Source organism: Chenopodium album, chromosome 22 (genome assembly GCF_948465745.1).
Source record: "Chenopodium album chromosome 22, dcCheAlbu1.1, whole genome shotgun sequence".
Lineage (NCBI taxonomy): Eukaryota > Viridiplantae > Streptophyta > Magnoliopsida > Caryophyllales > Amaranthaceae > Chenopodium > Chenopodium album.
In genome coordinates, this window is record NC_137855.1 from 6,643,471 (window position 1) to 6,664,245 (window position 20,775).

At 33.4% G+C, this 20,775-nt stretch overlaps 2 protein-coding genes across 6 annotated transcripts; both read right to left on the minus strand.

The window, feature by feature from the left end:
* Positions 1 to 989: 989 nt before the first annotated feature.
* LOC145605260 (uncharacterized) lies at positions 990 to 9,300 on the minus strand. 3 transcript variants are annotated; one of them, XM_081661306.1, is made up of 11 exons: positions 9,010 to 9,300; positions 6,392 to 6,546; positions 5,206 to 5,884; positions 5,018 to 5,102; positions 3,867 to 3,954; positions 2,962 to 3,146; positions 2,348 to 2,480; positions 2,042 to 2,178; positions 1,867 to 1,941; positions 1,590 to 1,792; positions 990 to 1,297 (listed from the first exon to the last, which is right to left on the minus strand). In XM_081661306.1, the coding sequence occupies exons 2-11, from the start codon at positions 6,534 to 6,536 to the stop codon at positions 1,162 to 1,164; spliced, it is 1,866 nt and encodes a 621-aa protein (XP_081517432.1). In that variant the 5' UTR covers positions 6,537 to 6,546; positions 9,010 to 9,300; the 3' UTR covers positions 990 to 1,161. The 3 variants fall into 3 exon arrangements, with proteins under 3 accessions (XP_081517432.1, XP_081517431.1, XP_081517433.1); XM_081661305.1 differs by having other exon boundaries at positions 6,392 to 6,555; XM_081661307.1 differs by having other exon boundaries at positions 1,673 to 1,792; positions 6,392 to 6,555; positions 9,010 to 9,299.
* Positions 9,301 to 12,926: 3,626 nt separating this feature from the next.
* On the minus strand, positions 12,927 to 17,586 carry LOC145604830 (uncharacterized). 3 transcript variants are annotated; one of them, XM_081660800.1, is made up of 10 exons: positions 16,316 to 17,586; positions 16,049 to 16,222; positions 15,313 to 15,354; positions 15,122 to 15,202; positions 14,869 to 14,979; positions 14,289 to 14,393; positions 14,021 to 14,201; positions 13,837 to 13,929; positions 13,560 to 13,667; positions 12,927 to 13,452 (listed from the first exon to the last, which is right to left on the minus strand). In XM_081660800.1, exons 1-7 carry the CDS (start codon positions 17,543 to 17,545, stop codon positions 14,142 to 14,144), a joined length of 1,803 nt encoding a protein of 600 aa, XP_081516926.1. In that variant the 5' UTR covers positions 17,546 to 17,586; the 3' UTR covers positions 12,927 to 13,452; positions 13,560 to 13,667; positions 13,837 to 13,929; positions 14,021 to 14,141. The 3 variants fall into 3 exon arrangements, with proteins under 3 accessions (XP_081516926.1, XP_081516927.1, XP_081516925.1); XM_081660801.1 differs by having other exon boundaries at positions 12,928 to 13,443; positions 14,034 to 14,201; XM_081660799.1 differs by having other exon boundaries at positions 12,929 to 13,452; positions 14,034 to 14,201.
* Between the last annotated feature and the right edge of the window lie 3,189 nt (positions 17,587 to 20,775).

Here is a 20,775-nt window from a genome sequence, read left to right on the forward strand (position 1 = left end):
TGTATATTGATCAATGCCATTAAACTCGACTCTCCGGTCGCCTTCATATCCATAGGAATGGCTATAAGGCGACCGGAAGTCATGCATTATTGCCACCTCTCCTCCCTTGTTCCCCGTTTCTCTCCTCTTTTTTTTCCCTTTTAAATTCTTTCGTTTGATGTGAGGAGGGGAGAAGAAAAATGATTTAGCTAGGATTAATGTTAAGAGGATTAATGACGTTATGTTTTGTTCATTTGTTATGAAAGATGAAAATGATATGGATGTGCTTATATTTAGAAGTTACCTTAATAATAGGGACAGATTGTTTTGGGACTATTAGCCTATATCATTACATAATTCTGTCATTAAACACAAGAAAATACCTTTTCATAGTATATATTGTATTATGTTCAAGATAACCAGTTAATTTAATTTTAATTTTGATTTAATTTTTATTTCATCTGATAATTTACAGGAATTAGCTTTATTTCCTCCTGTAAATGATTAGTATACTGATTCTGCAGCTGTTACAACCATATGACAATAGAGACTATTTCACTTGTAAACTAATTATAAATTTGTAATACGTCGGATAAACATGAATGAGTTTATACCGTAATACTATATGCACAGTACATGTACATTTGCTTGCTAATGTTGGGGTAGGACTTCAAGAAAGGGTGGTTTATTTCGATGACCCTCCAATCGAAATAAACAACCTGCTCTGGGAGGACTTGGCTGGGGTGGCTTTGCCACGGTTGGTGGTGTAAGTTTGTTTGTATTTTTCTTTGGACTTTGTCCTCCTTCGCATCAAAAAAAAAAGTACATGTACATTTGCTTCACTGCTTGTACCATGACTACAAGTCCAAATCGAGTCCCTGGGTGAGCTACTCATCCCCCTGGACCAGTTCGCTAGCTCCTGTCGCCTTCTCTTTCCCTATACTATTATATGCCTGGGGTAGCATCACTCCAATCATACAAAAAAAAAAAAGAAGAGTATACTGTTTGTATTAACAAAATTAAAAGAACATTTTGCTTGAATCAGAGCCCAATTAAACTCAAGAGTTATATACAATATGTTGACAGAGTAGCATAGTATATATACAAAGTGCAAGTCGGCACCTTCTTGAAGTCAGCATCTGACCAAATTCTTGAAAGCTACATGTATATACAATTCATTATTCAGGGAATAGGAGACAAGTAAAACTGTGGTGTTACAAGTCTAGGACGATTTGGGATGCCCGGCTTCAATTTCAGAATTCTTCTCAAAACTAAGATCTTTCTTCCTCGACATCTTTGTGTCACCAAGGTGTGAAGCCTGCAACCAAAGATAGAAGAAAATAAAACAGCACAACAAAAACCATATGTTATCACGAATTGCAAAATCACGAGTGATAAGCCATTGCTCTCTCTCAGACGCGTGTCTATGAGTGTGAATGCAATTGTGTGCATATACATAAAAAGCAAACGTAAAGCAGCCATTAGATTAAGCGTAATTGAGAAAGACAAGCTATATAGGTGACTGAGGGCCCATAGTGAACAGAAGAAAAAATTATATGAGAATCAAAGAACTTCAGGATATGGGGAGTCACAGAAAAAATTATCTTCACCTTGTAGCCTGACTTTGATCCATAATTGGCATTCCAGTCAGAGCTTTAAAAAGAGATTCATTTGATTTAGTCGATGCACTTACAATATGGGATTTCCACTCTATTTTGACATTTTTGTCTTCGACGTCAACAGGTTGAGAGTGGCTGCGGATATGGTGGAATAGATGGACGAGAACAACCGCATCAAGAGCAGCATATTCCAGCTGCAGAATGTCCATATAAGAAGTGGTGACAAGGTGTGACAAAAGAAAAATGATCAAACAGAAATGTTACTAACTTGTTGCTGACTCAAAGGCCTTAGTTCCCAGTTGCTGTTCCTTCTCGTTTTGTTTAGACCAGTTCCCAGTATTTTCTACAGCGAACATTAGTGGTATTTTTTTATCAGTGTAAGCCATAAACAACTCAACAGGGTAAAAAGGAAAAGGCACCAGAAGATCATATTCATGAATTACCTTCACAAGGCCAGACAACCCACCACAAGGCTCATTAAACACTTTCTGGATGTCCAGAAGCATTTCATAACGCTTGAAGCAGTCCAACTTTTGGTAAGAATGAGCCAACTGATGCATATCACATTGAAAATTATAGCCTAGATATAGCACAAATGGGACCAATGTCATTAAATTCCATAATCTGGTAATCACAACATAATATTGATATAGACAGAAAAGGTATGTCGTTCTAGTGCTACATAAACACTTCAACAAAAGGTAGAAAATGAAGAAAAAAACAAGAACCAATTACGATGATATACATACCAAGCTTCAGAATTCTTGGAGATTGCAGAATACGAATCAAGCAATTGTTCAAAACTTCAGGAGCATCATCGTATAGCTTAATTAAATCAAAAATGAAAGCAACCTTTTCGGAAGCAATTTGCATGATAGAAACCTGTCAACCAAGGGAACGATGAACAGGCAACATCAGGAAAGATAAAAGAAAGGGTCCAGCTTCATAAAACAAAGCTTCAAGTCCAGTAAAACAGGAATATTCAGCAAAATAATGAAAGGGGCTATAATACAATCTCCAAGCCCATAAACATATGAGCTCAAAACCACTAAATCAATAAGCTCCAAGCTCCAATGGACACCAAATAAAGTCTAAAAACAGCCATAAATTAAACCCAGGATCATTTTAAGATGCATTAGTTTCGTCAATACAGTACAAGCGTACAGCTGCTACAGCAATATGTGAATAGTCTCATCATCAGATAAGCTCTTAGCACCTTTATTTTTACTAGAAGTTGCAACCTTTGGCCTTAACGTTTCACAAAACCTTCTTTTTTTAACAATTTGATAGCAAAGTGCACCTTAAAGGAAATGAAGCACTATGAACATAATGAAACCATAAGAGAAGTTTGGAATGACAGTACCTTGTTGCCTTTGCTACCTTTTACATAGTTAGGCTTCCATTCACAATCCACACCAACAACTTTACACCCTTCAATATAAGAAGTCGCTTTTTGCAGACTATCAGCCTCATCAACCCAAATAATGTCATCTATGAACAATTCGTGCAAATGCAGATAATGACTCTGAAGAGGATGGACCTCAGGTTCTGCAACCAGCAAAGAAAAATATAGGATAACATTCATGTCTTTCTGGATCCACAGCCCTACATATGGACCTATCTTAATTTTGGGTGCTTTGTTTGATAAACAAGAAAATTAATTTCATTAACAGCAAGTGTCACCTTCTTATCTTGCACAACAGATCATCAAATATAATTTCAGCTACAAGCAAACATGTGAAATTATAAAGAAAAGGTTCTGAAATACATTAAATATGGTACTTGATGCTTCAGATATTAGGACAAACAATTGCTTAATATCTATAGCAGATTACACAAGAGTACAAGACCAACACTAAAGGATGAAACCAGGCATTCAACTGATAAAACACTAATCATTAATACAATATAGTCAAAGATCACCAGATACAATATTGTTAAAGGTCTAAAGCCTAAACGACCCAAAGGTCAAGATAATTTTCCAGATTTTGAACCTAGACCCAAATATGCTGGGTAAAAGAAATCAGTTTATCTTTTTTATGATAAATTTGTTCTGTATTATTTTTGTGGATAGACTTATAATTCAAAATAAGTGAAATCTGTTAAAAAGTTTTTTTTTTGTTTTTTTGTTTTTTTTTTAATAAATTTATTATTCCCTCCCTGATTGCTGATCTTCAAGAAATTTGATAATCAGCTATAAGTCTATAACTGTGTGATGTGTGTCTGGCAAGGAAAAATGAAGGTCAAACAAAAGGACCAAACTTTTACCTTTAGCTTTCACGAATCCTTCCAGTGAGTAACGTTCACATAATTCATCAACCTTCTCAGAGTAGCCAGCCTCCATCGCCAAATAAACCTTTTTGATGTATAAGAAAGGTGTTAGGTCCTAGTTAGTAGAAAAGTATGCATTCAAGCAGTTAGTGAAACACCAGCTTTCCTAAGTAAGCATAATAGGTGGCAAGAGTATTATTCAGTAGTCATAGAGAGATTTGTTTTCTAACATAGTCAAATTTTCTTAGAGATTGCAGAAAAAAGTTAAATTGGAATAAAGAAAAAGAACATAGCAAGCAAGCCAGAGCATTCTAGAATCAAGTAGACATTAGCCAATAAGCAACTCAATATATATACATACATATATATATATATGTATGTATGTATATATAAGCAACTCAATATATATATGTACATATATATATATATATATATACATATATATAGATGTATGTATATATGTATATATATATATATATATATATATATATATATATATATATATATATATATATATATATATATATATATATATATATATATATATATATATATATATATATTTGTATGTATGTATATGTATGTATGAACAAATCCTCAAATTACTGGATGGATAGAAGATGAATTATTCATCCAGTTTAAAGCTTCGTGCAAAGGAAGCAGCTTACATCACACTAGTGGATGAACGGATTAAACGAGAAATTAACAATATTGGAGTCATTGGTTGGGTAATGAAAACAAAAGATTGAAGCCAAAGCTGGCAAACCCCTTGATAAGCTATTACTACCTCCGTTTCACAATGGATGTACTGTTTTGACCTTTTTACTTTCCAACACACCACTTTGACCATTAATTCATGTATAAATTAATTATTTAAAAAAATATATATTATGTTATGAAATATAAATTGACCATTCCAAATATATTTAATAGCACAAGAAGTCAAAACAGATCATCTATTGTGAAATAGATGTAGAACCGTAGAATTAAAAAAAGTTAAGTGCTTAATCAGAAATAGACCAGCTAAAGTGGTTTTGAAATATGTAAATTAAGTGCTCTGAAAGAAGCTGTTGTTAGAAGCTGTAGTTGGAATCACAAGAATGTATTTATTAGGTTTGGGCTCAAACTAATTTCCAAAACCTGCTCACCAGATATTCAAGAAGCTGTCTATCATTCTTCGTCCTCTCTTCTGCAACATCCCAGCATCCTTTTTCAGCTAATGTCTTCAATGAGCTACAATTCAAAAAATATTATTTTCATTCATGATTCAAATTTAATAAATAAATAAATAAAAAGGTGTTAGCTTATGAGGAAACATTTATGCAGGAAAATTCACCTTTCTTTACATTTATGGTAAACATCTGGGAATTCCTCTTGTAAATTGTTCCTCTTTATAATCCCATATGCAGGTTTTAGCATATTCATCTTAACGTATTCCTGAACAAGAATACATAACATTGACTTACCCATGTATGATGCCCATTTCTCTGCTGCTCTAAAGTCTTTGTTCTCCAACATTTTAAATAGAAGAGATTCTCCCGAGTGACGAATATCAAATTGTTCCAACAAAGAGACGGCAGTCATATATGACTGAGATTCTATGTGTTGATGAATATAATTCTCCATGAAAGCTTCAGCTTTGTCATAAGTACAGTACTTTGCAGCTGAATTGTGTATAGCTTTTTCAACATTCACCAACTTCAAATCAACAGCTTCAATTAGCTTTAGAAGTATTCTCTCATCATGGATGACAACGCCTTGAACAACATCGAGAAATAACTGTGCAGCAAGATCTTGTGCTTCTAGCAAGTCAGCGGGATTGGTATTGGATTTCAGGAATTTACGAAGAGCAGATACAATCAAGTGACTGAAGCCATCAGCATATGATTCGAATACTGGAAGCACATATAGGCAACGGACAATAAAAACAGCTGGTCCAGGGTGAGGGGCATTTATGAGGGCTAAATTGACTTGTTGTTGCAGAGCACGGAATTTTTTGGTTGCTTTAGACTTCCCTATAACACCAAAATATAAAAGTATGTCAGTCACCTCTTCCTCTGTTTGCCTTCTTTGGCAAAGGAGGCTATTTAAAAAATAATATAAAGTAGGACTTGACTGCTCTACTTGCAATTCCTAGTTGCTTCATTAACATCAATTTTAATCAGCCAAGCCTGAATCAGTGTTCCTTTAATGATAAACACAACTGTCGACTAATAAAATTTGTAAACAAGCAAGAGAACTGCATGACTAATGATAGGCACTATACTGTAAGCTACCAGGAGAGGGAGGGGGGGAATTAATTACATCCAGAATTTCAGATGCCCATTACATTAATTACTCGAAACAACTCAGTAAGACAGGAAAAGGCAAGAGTCCACAAGACAATGGTTAATTCACAAAAAAAAAAAAAAAAAAAAAAAAAAAAAAAAAAAAAAAAAAAAAAAAAAAAAACATTTAAAGAACATGAGAAATTATCATGATTAACAACCACCTAATAATAGTGTGCAGCAGAAGAGTACTACCGTAGATATATGATTCTTTTAATAAAAAAAGAAATACAACGGGTGAAACGCATGACAAATCAGAAAATGCATGCAGGCTCAGAGCCCCCGATTGCTCATCTTGCTTCACATCATCATGCTCCACAACTCTTTCTTCAAAGCCCATGATACAATTGCTGAAGACCCTAAACAGCACAAAGAGTTTCCAATTCGAATGAACATGATTAAAATTAGAATTATAAGTTTACACAAGACATAAGTCAGCCATCTTTGATTTAAACTATGAGATCTAGCACAAAATTTTCATGAAACTGGCCAGACATCACATGGCACATCAGAAGAAAATATTAGACCAAGATATAAATTTCAAAACTTTGAGTCACTTAGCATCAAGGCAAGAGGACCAGAGTCTCTTATCAAGATAAAAAAAATAGAGAATAGAGTTGCCACCAGACTGCCAGAAGTCAATATAGTATACCTATCAAAGGTTCAAGATTCAAAAGAATAGAAATGGTAAGAAATATACCAGCAAAGGAAAGCAAAACATCTCTAATTTTATTCACATGATTGAACAAGGAGTCTCACAAATTGATGCTGCTTTCTTGTGGATCCTAAAATTAACTCTTTTTTTTTCTTTCATAATATGACAAAATAGTTGCATCTTCTATTAAGCTATCCCTCCAAAATTTGGTACTGAACAATCTGATTTGCTCAGTAACCACTTACAGGATCAAACAACATATCTGACTTTGATCCTACAACAATAATGTCATTTTCCAAGTATGCCAACCGTACATAGGTCTTGGTCATTTTAATCGGAAATACCATATTCTACATTAGACAGTCTTGCATGGTGGACCGAGGAGTATAGGAACTCATTTTGACATCAGAGAAATTCATATAAAAAGCAGGAGCTGAAAGTACTATCAAAGTTTCATGACCACAACAGCAAATACAAAAGAATGATTGAACACCAAGATAAGAAAACTCTGAAAAGATGAGGCATACTTGAAGCTTGTGTGAGAGTGAATTGACAACATTAGCTCTAAATTTGGAAAATGATACTGTTTGTATAGGAATGAGAGAGAGAGAGAGAGAGAGAGAGAGAGAGAGAGAGAGAGCTACTGAAAAAGCATATCCATGTGAGAGCAAAAATCTGTCACCATGTTATCCTATTGGAGAAAATACTTGGGCAATAGAAAATCAGAAATCCAATACTTTGCGCTGCGAAGTCAGGAATTTGCTAGAGTGATAGGTTTATTAGGTATTCAAATACCTACAAGTCAAGATGAATTCAATTCCAAATTTAACTAGCCAGCATAACTAGATTAGGCATCAAATTGAGAGACCCTTACTTTATCACTAATTCATCTGATGCTTGAACCAGAACATCTAAAGAGCAGACAAAGAAACAAACATGTGTAGTCACTCCTTTGTTTTATTCCAGAAGATCTTTGGCACAGGAAAGATACTTAATCAGCTTGTCAAAGACAATACTAACGTTTCTTTGATGGAATGTGTTTCAGAACAATATGTTCTATCTAGACTTCCTTCGTTAAGGAAAATTTGTAACAATTCCTGTAGATGAAAAATAATTTGCATTGAGTGGTAGGCCAAAGCTACAAGCACAATGATCTCCATAAGACTATAACCTACACAGCTACCATATAATCTATACCGAGCCTCTAAAAAATTAGCAAAGGAATCGTGTTAGAGTTCTCCTTAAGAGTGAAACCTTGTTAAGAAAAAGCACATACACAAACGCTCCTGAAAACAACATAATAACTATTTACATTCATAGTCCTACACAACTATTTTTTTATAAGGCGTCCGAATTGAAATATCAATATCATCCATCACATAAACTACATAGGTTATCAAAGGTAACAAATTTAAATCAGCAACCTACTCTGAAAATTGGTGTGTATTGTACACAATATAACAAAAACTCATGTCCAACGAATTCACTCTTTGTTGAAGAAACTATTCATCCAGCCATCGGCTATAAATAGTCAATGGACGCTGGTGCAACAATTTAACAGAAGATAAAGCAAAAGATCACCTTAAATCACTTATACAAGATAGAAAATTATATTTTTGACCAGAATTTAGCCTCCAAGACTCTCTTATAAACTAAAAAATTGGCTCTGAATTAAAAGATAGATTACAACTTTGAAACCCAAAAGTCCAAAACTATCATTAAAAGAGCTTGCATGAAAAGATCCACTTCTAATAATGAACAAAAAGGCCGCAATAAGTCAACACCTAAAAAAAAATATGAAAACACACCAAATTTGTAGCTCTCTATACTACTAGTATAAAAGTTAAATCAATCATCTTTTTCATCTTATGCTACATTCAATTTTTATTTATTTTAATAAAATCAAGATGCTATTATAATTTCTGAGACCCACAAATTAAACATTAAATAACAGCCAATTTCACAGAAATAACAAAATATAAGAACAAATAGCACAATTTGCAAATTATGCAATGTGGGTATGATAAAAAGAGAATCAAAGAGTAGTACTAAAACCAAATAATTGCAGATAAAGCAAGAAACACAAAGTGGGTATGAAAGCAATCATCAAAATAAGAACAACAGTATGAAAATAGCACAAGATTGTGAATAACCAAACCTGAAAATTTTGCCGAAACAGAGAAAAGATAGTGTCTTTTCTTTTCTTCAGTAATTTAGAAATAGAAAAATGAAGTACAAAAAAATGGGATTTTTGGTTTGATAATATAGTAGAAGGGCCTTTTGCCAACTAACCTTAATTTTCTGTACCTCCTTTTTGATGGGATTTGATGGGGACTTTGGGTGGTTTTTGGATAAGAAAAACCCTAAAAAATCATTAAAGAATAGGAGGAGTACAACATTGAAATTTGTCCGAAATGCGGCGGTGTTGTAGACCCACCGGGGAACGGGATCTTTCCATCTTAGGCAATTTTGATTTTTTTTTTTTTCTTCAATATATAGAGACTAGAGAGCCATAAGGAATAGTGATTAATAATTCATGTTAACGCACATAAAATTTGATTATGAGATAATATTACGACTTTTATTTCATCTTTGGTACAAAGTATAAATTGGCTATCATAGAAGATAATTTAATTATTTGGCCGAATTCAAGTGGTTAAGTCGTTGCACGTAATTTGAGTAGTTCTTTTTTTTTTTTGAAAAAATAATTTTTGTAGTTTTATAATTACAAATTGTTATTTAAATATATATTTTGAGAACAAAAATTGGTTAGCCAACAATTAGTTAACAATTTTTTTTTTTTGAAAGAAATCCTAAAGGACATTAAATTTCATTAATAATAGCCATACGGCATCTACAATTGACAATTGACAATTGACAATTGACGATAATGAAAACGAATTTAACAAAATCAAACAAGAATTAATCGGGGAAGGGCTAAGAATCCAAATACATAAATATAACAATTCGGCACATTCTCGGTTCGTTGTCTCATACAACTTTTTGAGTGGATCCGTCGCCGCTTCGCAATTTTGTGATAAATAAAATTCTTGTGTTGATTCCATAACCTGAATCCGAGCCATAATCAATAGTAGCCCTGCACAACTAGAGACCAAATTAAACACAAATAAAACCTTGTCTTTCGAAGGAGTTCGAAAAACCTTATCTTTCGAAGGAAATCGAAAAAACCTTGTCATTTGAAGGAGATAAACTCTTTCTTTCGAGGGAGACATTATTGGAACCTAAGAAAAATAAAAAAAAAACTTAAAAGAAAATATAGATTGGGCTTTCCACCGGTGAAATCCAATAGAAGCCCCTTCAAAATTGACAATTGAAGCTAAAGTTTAGGAGAGAGAAGAGAGAGAGGAGGCTAGGGTTTTTAGTTTTTATCTTTTTTAGTTAACAAATTTTTTGAGTAGGTTTATAATTACAAATTGTTATTTAAATATATATTTGGGCATCAAAGTTTTCATTAATAAAAATATATTTACCTAATGCTCTAGATTTATAAGTTCTACCAAGTACTTTGCGGTTACGGGCCTGTTCACTTCACTTAATTTCAGTTCAGTTCACTTCAGCTCCTAATTTCTTCTCTCATAAAATATTCATTTCTGCTCCATTCAGTTCAGTTCAGCTCCAATCAGTTTAGTTCAGTTCAATTCAGCTCAGTTCAACAAATGTGAACAGACCCTAAAACTCAAATTTTACAATTTTAAGGTCATGAGTTCAAGCATTGATTTTAACCTTTTTATTATTAACATAGTGTGTAATCCGATCGTTGTTCCAGGTTTTACATTGAATACGGAGTATTTTTTTAATTAAATCATTTGAAAGACTTGTTGATATTTTAATTGTTAGTAAATTATAATAATACAAAATAGTAATAAATTATTTTAGATTATTTTTAATTTTATATTACGAATACATTCTAATATGCATTTTTATATTTAAATATATAGATTGAACATAATTTATTTGTAAGATGGTAATAAGTGTGTATTTATTCAATGAGGTTAGTGTTATCTTGTGTCAAAAAAAGGTTTAGTGTTATGAGGCACAATTTTTTTGAGGAGTTTTGTTGGAGTGGGTCATTGACTCATTGCATCCACTTGCATAGTTGCATGTACATCAGTACATGTAACAATTTAGGCTCCTTGTAAAAAAAGGTTTAGTATTTTTTTACTTTTTGCCAATGAATGAACCAAATTTTACTAACATTTGTTATCCAATTGCTGTGCATTATCTACCATATTAACTATTAAGCCGTCAAATGACAATTTTAATAGATGTAATGTATGGCGTGTAGCTGTGTAACGCAAATCCCTTCCTTTATTTCTATAAGATTGTTCCATACCCTAAAAACGAATGTCTTTAAGAAATTGCTCCATATCTTTAATTTAAAATTTTCCTCCCACGCAACCTCATTTGATGTCTCTATCTAGCTTATTATCAACAATTATGTACACTTTAATTTGTTCTTAGTATTAGGAATAGAGGGAGTAACTAATACTACTCGTGGTAAGTAATACACCACAATAGGATTGCTAAAATAATGCACACAAAATCCAAAAGATGCCAACACTACATAATGACTAGAAATGGTAGGTGATACGAAAATTTAAGCTAAGATTTGGAGGCTCAAATTGCATGGTGCATGATGTGTAATGCATATAGAAAAGTTGACACTTGGGGTATATAAGGTCCCATGGGATTGCATCATGCAATATATACCATCATATTTTTTTGTCATTTGTTACCAATAACTAACATTTCTTACAAAAGTTCTAGTACAAAATTGACATGAACACATGATGTATATGTCTACTTTTGTTTTTTGTTTCCTTTTGCGTGATTGTCTATGTCCCAAATCCAATTTAATTATTGGTTTATTGAGTAAAAAAAAGCAGTGTTTTTTCTTTGTTCAAATAAGCATCGAGTCCAAAACAAGATGTACAGATTAATAGCTACTCCATAATAAGAAGTGAATTATACTGTCTTCTTATTTTCTTGGGACACTTATATCGACATAAGGTATCAATCCTTCTATTTTACCTCTTACCATCCGATTTCGTTGTGTATTTTCTCTTTAAAAGAGTGTCAATCAAATTAGTTTCCCATCCGATCCCTTACCTATATGAATAGCTAGTATTGAGAATTTTTCCCATAGATAATTTTCCCCTCCGATCCCTTACCTATAATAGCTAGAATTGAGAATTAAGACGGGAAATAATTGTTATGTTTAATCTATGCTTAACTATCTATTATTTTCTTTTATACACGCACATGAAATTGGATTGATTCCTCTTAATTTTTACATCTATTAATCGTCGAAGTGAAAATATTAACAATATTTTTGAAAAATATGATCCATCCAACATAGAAAAGTTAAAGAGCTAAAGTGTAATTAGTAATTAGTAGAGCAGTTGACATGATAATGGTAGCTGTTGATGTTCTATTTGGTCACCAGCAAGTGATTGACATTTTAAAATTATCCATGTGCATGGGCGGATGGGCCTATCATGATCATGAATTACTTTGACGCAACTTCAAGGTATATGCCATAATCATCAACAATTTGATTGAAATTTTCAGAAAGATACAAATAAACAAAGTATTAGTAGACGTCCATTAGGAGTGATAAGTCATCTTTGGACATCTTTATAAAACTGATTCACACAATGATATGAGTTTAGAATAAAAAATAAATCAGAGCGGTTAGTACGGTTAAAACTTGATTCTTAATACTTTGTATTATCGTATATACCGTGGCTTGGTTATTGTAATATTGTTCAAGGTTGAATTATTTTTTATTTATTTAATACAGAAGAGGTTTGGTAAAACTCATACACTCATACCCACCAGGTCAACCCTCTTATTCTCTTAACCCCATATCTTGAACGTTTAGCATTTTGAGATTTGTGTTTAAAAACTGATTTTTCTTAAACAAACATGTCCCCAAAAAAAAACAAAAACCTTATACTTCGTAATATATAAGGACAAGAAGAGAAGGAAAAAAAAAAACTTTTACCTACTCCACTATATTAGTTGTAATCTTTATCACACCATGCTTTAAAAGTATTTCATGTACATAAGACGTAACAAGTATAATAAATATTTCGTGTATTACCATGAGTATGCATTTATCTTTTAATATTGGAATTTGTCATCGTTCATGCATAAATATCCATGTGTATTAGCACGAGTATGCAAAATAGCAAGAGGTTTAGCCTTGTCAACCACACACTTCAATTCTCCAAGCTAGTGTTGAAAACACCCCAAGTATTTGCCCGCTACATGTTAACTGCTACGAATGATGGTAGGTAAGCCACCAGATGGTAATGAACAACAGCCAATTTGAGGGAAGTGGTCGATAGGACTCTCAAAAAATAAATAAAGGCCCAATGTTCTTAATTGCATAATTTATTAATTTGGCATACAAGATCAACACAAAGTTATTATCTAAGAGGAAAGCCCATATCACAACTTTTACTAGCATGGACATTCACTAATTCTGTAATTCAGTGTATGTCCAAGAGCACTAGCATTTCAGTATATCAGCTCGATCGGCAATTCTGCAAATGAAGTCCAGTTGCTGTATCACCTGTATGAATACATTTGTAAGCCAAGCATGCAAAAACTGAGTTTCTAACAGAGCACAACACTTCACAAGCACCAAAAGTACAGCAAAAAAGAGAGACGATTACTCACAGATTGATAGGGACATCTGATGATCAAAAAGAGATTTTCATCAAGATGACGTGCTCAATGAAGACACATCTCATTTATCAATCAAATTTCTGGAGTTTTGGCCTTCATCTGAGATTTTAAATTGAACATACAAGGACAGAACCAAGAAAAAAGTTAAAAAAACCATTCTAGTAAAAATCATATCGCTTCATCATAACACGGACAATCAACAAACAAGGTTTATTGGATTAAAATGTTATAAACAAGAACTAGAAATGAGACAGGAAAATAAACCTACCGGTTCATCACCTTCATGATACAGTCCACACAGATGAAATTCGATTGCTTTGTTCTTCAACAACACATAGTGTTGAGCTTTGACTGATCAGATCTGCAAAACACCAATTAAGTACTAAGAAGTAATTTTTAGCAATGACAATGTTAATGAAGTAAGTGAAACAAACTTCTAAACTACTCCGTACCACGTATACTTACCCAACAGCTACAACTTCCATGTTTCCACTCCTACCTACGACAGTCCAAGATTTGCACCAGTACCCAAGTTCTGCGGTATGGTAAGTTTGACAGGATTGTATGCAAGTATTACGCCAATGACTCTGAACTGTCCATATGAACTACAGTCAATAACTTCCAATGAAAGACCTGAAGATGATAAGGAGATTGTTACGAAGATGTAATATTATATTGATTGATCACATTGACATCTACACTTAAGACAATAGTTTGTACCGCTTCAAAATATTCTGCTTCTTTCCCCATTCTAGCATCAATATCCTTGGCCAATGATTTCTCTGAATCGGGAAGCATAGGTAGGTCACCCTTATTCACCAAAGCCTACATAAAAAACATCAAATTTGCCAGTAGGAAACAAGCAGTAAAGGAAGGATAATTGACAAATTATCATGTTTTCAAGATAAAACTCATCAACTACAGCCATTTATATTTCCATTGGGGTCACTGGACACAAAATTTGGACTTGCATGAAGGGCACAAGACAACGAAAATCAAAACATCAAACCAGATATTTTGATTTCTATCTTCAAAGGGTCTTTTTGTAAGAACATATCTAACTCTATTTTATAAGATACTCAGACAATGCGACAACTAATTCTGGACAGAGTATAACTATTTACTGCAGTTTCTTTAGCAAAACATGGAGAGTAGGAAGATCCCAGCATTTGTCAATTTTTATTGACATGAACTTGATCCTTAGTACATCATTATAGCTATTATTTTATCGTTGACTGAAAATCACCTGCCAGCTTCATGTAAAGTGCTTTGACTTACAAATTTAAACAAGATTGCTTACCAACACAAAGCCTTCACCAGAATCATCAAATTTGATCTCTCTGAGCTTCAATAGCTTGTGCTGCTGAATGATGACTGATATACGTAAAATGGAGCAGAAAAGTCCAAATTTCTGTAATAAATTAAATTTATAAGATTCACAAAAGCAAGAATAAAGAATCATTACACTTTTAACTTCACCATTGAATTTTGCAAGTATAGGTACTTTTCTTTTTTTTTTTTTTTTTTTGGGGGGGGGGGGGGGTGGGGTGTACCTCTCTTGAGAAACCTTGGAGAAAAGTACATTCAAATTTAGGGAACTTCTTCCTATGATGTCTAGCAAGTTGTGCTATCAACTGCATAATCAACAAGTAACGATCACCAATAAGTGCCAAAAGGACAAAGACAATGGAACTATAGCACTGTCTATACAAAATTAGAACTATAGAGGTATCAATCAATATACCTCAATCTCCTCACTGGTGTAACCATCTAGCTGGCTCTGTTCCTGCCAAAAAAGCCTACTGTAAGGGAACAAGTTTGCAAAAGCCACAAAAAATCATTTAGAACCACCTAAATTAACATTATTCATATAATTACCAACCTCATCGATCCTTAATGAAGATGTCATCCATCACTGATTTACTGCATTTTTAGCACTTGTGTACAGAGTCTAGAAAGACTACTATGTTTCTAATTGTTGCCCAAACGCCTAAAGCAATATGAGTATATACCATGCAAACACAATAATAAATCTATGCTATGCTCAAAAGTGCACTCTAGTTCATCAGCATAATCATCATTCAAAAAAGCAACTGTTTCTTCCACTGTTAAAACATATTGAGCTAGATCTGTTAGAAGTTCGCACAATCCACTCATCTAGAAAAAGTAGTCACATTGTCTCAGGCTCTCAGCTACTCAATTTAAGTGCGGGTATATTAGGAAATCCAATCACAATCTATTTCTATTCTAGAATATATGACATAATATATGTGACTCTTAATACCAAAATGAGAAAGTATCATGTTCCATTCCCTTAGGGTCCAAGTAATTCTAAGTCATACCAACATTTCAGATAATGATTGGCTATTTGGCTTAATGTCAGAAATTTGTACTTGCTACTTGCTAATTCTTGCTTTTTCACCAAAATATAGGAAAAATATCATGTTAAGAAAGTAAACTGGAAAATGCAAATATCCTACCATGATTATGCTACAAGACTGTTTATGGTAGCTCTTTTTCCCAAAATAGAGACCAATATTGTGAAGCATACAAGCAGCTTCAAGATACTCAAAATCCTTCTCATCAAGACACAATTCAACAGTTAAGCGATCTTCAAAAACCTTGTTGTACTTCCTCAGACCTTGAAATACATCCTACAAAGATTATTCAACAATACACTCATTAGCAGTTTAGCACAAACATTTTAATTGGTCTTACAGTTTAATCAGAGCTCCAACAAGTAATACCTTCGCGATAGCAGAACACTGAACACCATTCTTCATCCTATCATTCCCATTAAACCTCATAGCAAGTCTCATCACCGATTTCCATCTAACATTGGCATTTAAATCCAACCCCGGAAAAGCCTCAGACGCCATCTCAGCCACTACACCCTCTCCCAACGCGTACCTGGAAACCTGCATCTCACTAATCCCAAGCAACTCCATAATTTCTTCCAAAAGAATCGCGCCCGCCACAATGAACTCCGACCTTTTACCAAAGAACCCGTCTCTTCGAGCCTTCTCCCTTTCACTAAACCCTCCCTCACACAATCTCTCAACAAGACCCCTCAACTCCTCCCTACTAAACCACCACCAATTCCTCCTCTTACCTTCCCCCAAAACCCTAATCTCTTTATCCCCATCATCACATCCATAACCACACCAAATCGCCTTCTCAATTGCTCGAATCGTCCCGGACGATCCAATTGCAACCTCAAACCCTAAATTCTTAACTTTCCCAACCAACCCAGATCCTTCAATCAACTCACGAACATAATCCCTAACTCCAACCAAATCATTCTCCCCAAATTTCTGGGTCAGCATCAAATGCCCTAATCTCAAAGAATCAGCATAAACAACCTCCCCATTTTCCCCAACCACAAATTCAGTAGACCCACCTCCAATATCTACTGTCAAAACCCTTTTATCATAAACAGGTAAAAATTGAAGCACACCAACATAAATTAACCTAGCTTCTTCAACCCCAGATAAAACATTCACTTGAAAATCAAAACCCAGAATTTCTCTCACCTCTTTTAGGAAGATACTCCGGTTTCCAGCTTCTCTAATGGCGGAAGTTCCAACCACCTTAATATGAGTCACATTGTTGTACCTTAAAACTTCTTGGAATTTCTTGAGGGATTCAATTGCTCGGAGCTGGGAATCCGGCGAGATTAACGACGAAGAAGATGAACTGCGACCCAATTCGACGGCGTCGGAGTGAGTGTAGATGGTGGTGAATTTGGCAGTGGTGGGTTCGAAATGGATGATCAAGAGTTTGAAGGTGTTAGTGCCCATATCAATGGAGGCAAAAATGTTTTGGGATTTAAGTGGGATCGCCATTTTTGCGGGTTTTTCGGAATTTTGTGGGTTTTGATTGGTTTTTAAGGGGTTTGGATTTTTGAAAATTCGGTTTAACGGTTTTTGGAATAGTGGATTTTGAAATTTTGATCGAGTTGGGGCTTGGGTGATCATCAATTGAGAACGCAATTTGTTTTGTCAAGAAACGTTGCCGTGTCGTATGTGATGGGTCAGGTAGAAATATCATGTGTTATTGTGTTAGGCAAAAATGGCTGTTGTAGACCTTGTAGTACTCCAACACTTGGGGCCTTCATATCAGTTCAGTTCAGCTTCAATCAGTTCAGTTCAGTTCTCCAATTAGTTCAGTTCACTTCAACTCCTAATTTGCTTCTCTCATAAACTATTCATTTCAGCTATATTCAGTTTAGTTTAGTTCTGTTCAGCTCCAATCAGTTCAGTTCAATTAAGCTCCAATTAGTTTAGTTTAGTTCAAACTCCAATTAATTTAGTTAAGCTCAGTTCAGTAAATGATAAAATAAAAACTTAGTCACTTTCATATGTTTCATTTTACGGTTACATTTGAGAAAGATCTCTAGAGGTCGCCCCTCATCCTTGAGTGTGAGGTTCGATTCTCATCATGTATGTACTATATCTCTAATGAAAAGGCATTAATCACTTGTAGCTTTAGTAGGTTTCACATGAGTGACTGACACATACTATTTTCTACTATTATTTATAAAGGGATAATCCGTAAGATGTTTCAACCTGGCAAGACTTTTCTCCTAACCAACCAAAAAAAAAAAAAACACTAGTTAAGCATGTAGCTCTAACTATTTATTATTTTTGCAAGCAAGGACCTCAAAAGCAATGTTGTTGTTGTTGCTATAAGAAAGAGGTATGATGATTGAGGAATATGTTTCTATGTGAGTAACAATTAGTTGTAAGAATATGTAACTATTATAATGAAACAAAGAGAATATGTTTCTCTAAAAAAAGTGTAAATATTATAAAGCATGAAACGAAGGAAATATGTTTTTATGTGAGCAACTATTAGTTACGAGAATAAATATTAGGAAAGTTTGTTTAAAGAAAAGCTGCTAATATGAACAATTGTTTAACGTCACAAAGAGAAGCTGCTAAAATGGTAAATGAAAATTCAATAGCTACTTAAATTCTAATATAAAATTGATAGCTTTTGTGAAGCATTTGGTTCAAAATAAAAGTTATAGGTTGTAGAAATGTAGAGAAGTAAAAAAAAATAAAATAAAATGCGTAAACTACATTTATTTAGAGGTAATGGATATTGGTTCTAAAAAATACTCTATATTGATAATAATTTACTTGAATTATTTTCCAACCTTAAAAGAGTTTTACTTACTAAACATGCTCTAATATGTGAATAATGTGGTCTCCAAAATTGTGAGAATGAAGAAAAGGACCTTGAAGGTCAGATCGGTTGATTACTTGATTATGTTCAAATTTGCATGATGTTAAAGTTGTTATTATTGGTAGGACAAATAACAACTGAAAGAAGCATTATACGTAGTATTTAACATTAAATTTTCTTCCTATCATATCAATCATATGTGATCTTTTTTTTTTTTTTTTTGAAACCAATCATATGTGATCTTTAATCATTCATATAGCTGATAGATTATTTAAGCTATTGATAAATAATACAAGTACGTAGTAGTACTTCATTTTATTAATTTATTATATATAAGTCCACTTATTAAAATATTCTGCTATGCAACGAATTTTGGTCGTTGAATTGGTAGGTATATTTGTTGAGCTCTTTACATATTTTTATTTTTGTAGGAGACCACTTATCTAAAGTTTTTTCTTATTAATTAATAGGAAAGATTATTTAATGATAAATAAGTATAAAGACTAGTGCATTTCCATAATACGATCCATGATGCACACAATTTTATATTTTTTGTTTGGTAAGGGTAAGTTCTTATCATTTGGAACTGGTCACAGGTCGATCCGCATCGAATTAACGAATTAGGTATTTTAAGAGTGGGGGGAGGGGGGGAGGAATAATGAATCCTTACTCTCAAAGTGCCCTTATGAAGAATTATACCTTCTACCTTTAAGGTTAAAAGATTTTTTCCTTAACAATAGGCCAACACTTAATTAGTCAAAGACACATATAAACACATGTCACACATACTTCAAAATTCAAACACATGTATGAATGCTAAAAAATGCTGTGTTGCGTATTGCTAATTATATTTTTTTAAAAATCGCTTACATTATTACCAAGTCTTATACTTGTATTTAATTATTTATGTACAGTATTTGTTTGTTTGTACATGTGAGGCCAAGGATCAATCAATCAATCAAAGCCTTAATCCCAAAAGTGGGGTCGGCTAACATGAACCAAATATGATTATTCCGTGTAATCATCAACATAAATCTTTCTCCTCCATCCCTTACGATCCAAAACTTCATCCTCACGTAAATCCATGCACTTCATATCCTTCCTCACTCCTTCCAACCAAGTCATTTTTGGTCTCCCTCTTCCTCGTTTAATCCCTCCATGATCCCACTCTTCGCACCGGTGCACCCACGGGTCTCCGTCTTACATGTCCAAACCAACGCAGACGATTTTCCCTTAATTTATCTGCAATGTCTGTATCCTAGAAAAATGTAAATTGTAGGATGACCCTTCGTCTCTTCCAAATACTCTACTTTAGGCAAGTATCAAACCTCCATCACCCACCATCTAACCTCCATCTATCAAATGAAATGCCGATCCTAGTCACTTCATCTTAAATTAAAAAAAAAAAAATTCAGTAAAAATAATTTCTATTCGGCAAAAATAATTTCTATTCATCAAAAATAATTTTAGTTTAGTAAAATTAATTCTATTTAAATAAAAAATAATTTAAGATCAGCAAAAATAAGGTGAAATAAATAAGGCATAAGTACTAACTTAGTGGTAAGAAACAATGATAAGGGCGTTCCACGAGAAAAAGTCAATAGAAAACCTTTCAAAATTGAACATTCGATCCTAAGGTTTTAGAAAGAGGAGAAAGGAGAAAGAGATTTTTTTTTTTTGGTACACCTTTATTATGTTTACGTTCTTATTCATTAACTTATTTATTTATATAATTATTTACCTTCAATCAACCAAAGATTGTTTCTAAAAAAAAAACCAAAGATTTAATTTTTATTTTTGCCTTTTATTTCTTAAAACCAACATTTAAGGCTTATATTCCGTAAGAAAAACATTAATTTTTAAAAAAAGTATTTAATTTCAATTTAATAAAATAAAATTGATTAACATTATTTAACATTGCTTGAATCTATGTAGTTTTGAATACATTTCGACTTCAATTGATTTTTTTTTTTTTTTATCGTTGCCAAGTTAAGAAAATGGCTTAGAGCTAGGCATA

Bases quoted from the DNA above. Each gene is read 5' to 3' on its own strand.
- LOC145605260 (XM_081661306.1), bottom strand. From the start codon at position 6,536: ATGGGCTTTGAAGAAAGAGTTGTGGAGCATGATGATGTGAAGCAAGAT. The intron at 1,942-2,041 runs GTAATTCATGAA...TGTTCGCTGTAG, and splicing joins GGTTGTCTGGCCTTGTGAAG to AAAATACTGGGAACTGGTCT. The intron at 1,298-1,589 runs GTGAAGATAATT...CTTTGGTTGCAG, and splicing joins GATCAAAGTCAGGCTACAAG to GCTTCACACCTTGGTGACAC.
- LOC145604830 (XM_081660800.1), bottom strand. From the start codon at position 17,545: ATGATCACCCAAGCCCCAACTCGATCAAAATTTCAAAATCCACTATTC. The intron at 16,223-16,315 runs GTATTACTTGTT...TAATCTTTGTAG, and splicing joins AGTGTTCTGCTATCGCGAAG to GATGTATTTCAAGGTCTGAG. The intron at 14,202-14,288 runs GTACAAACTATT...TATCATCTTCAG, and splicing joins AAGCAGAATATTTTGAAGCG to GTCTTTCATTGGAAGTTATT.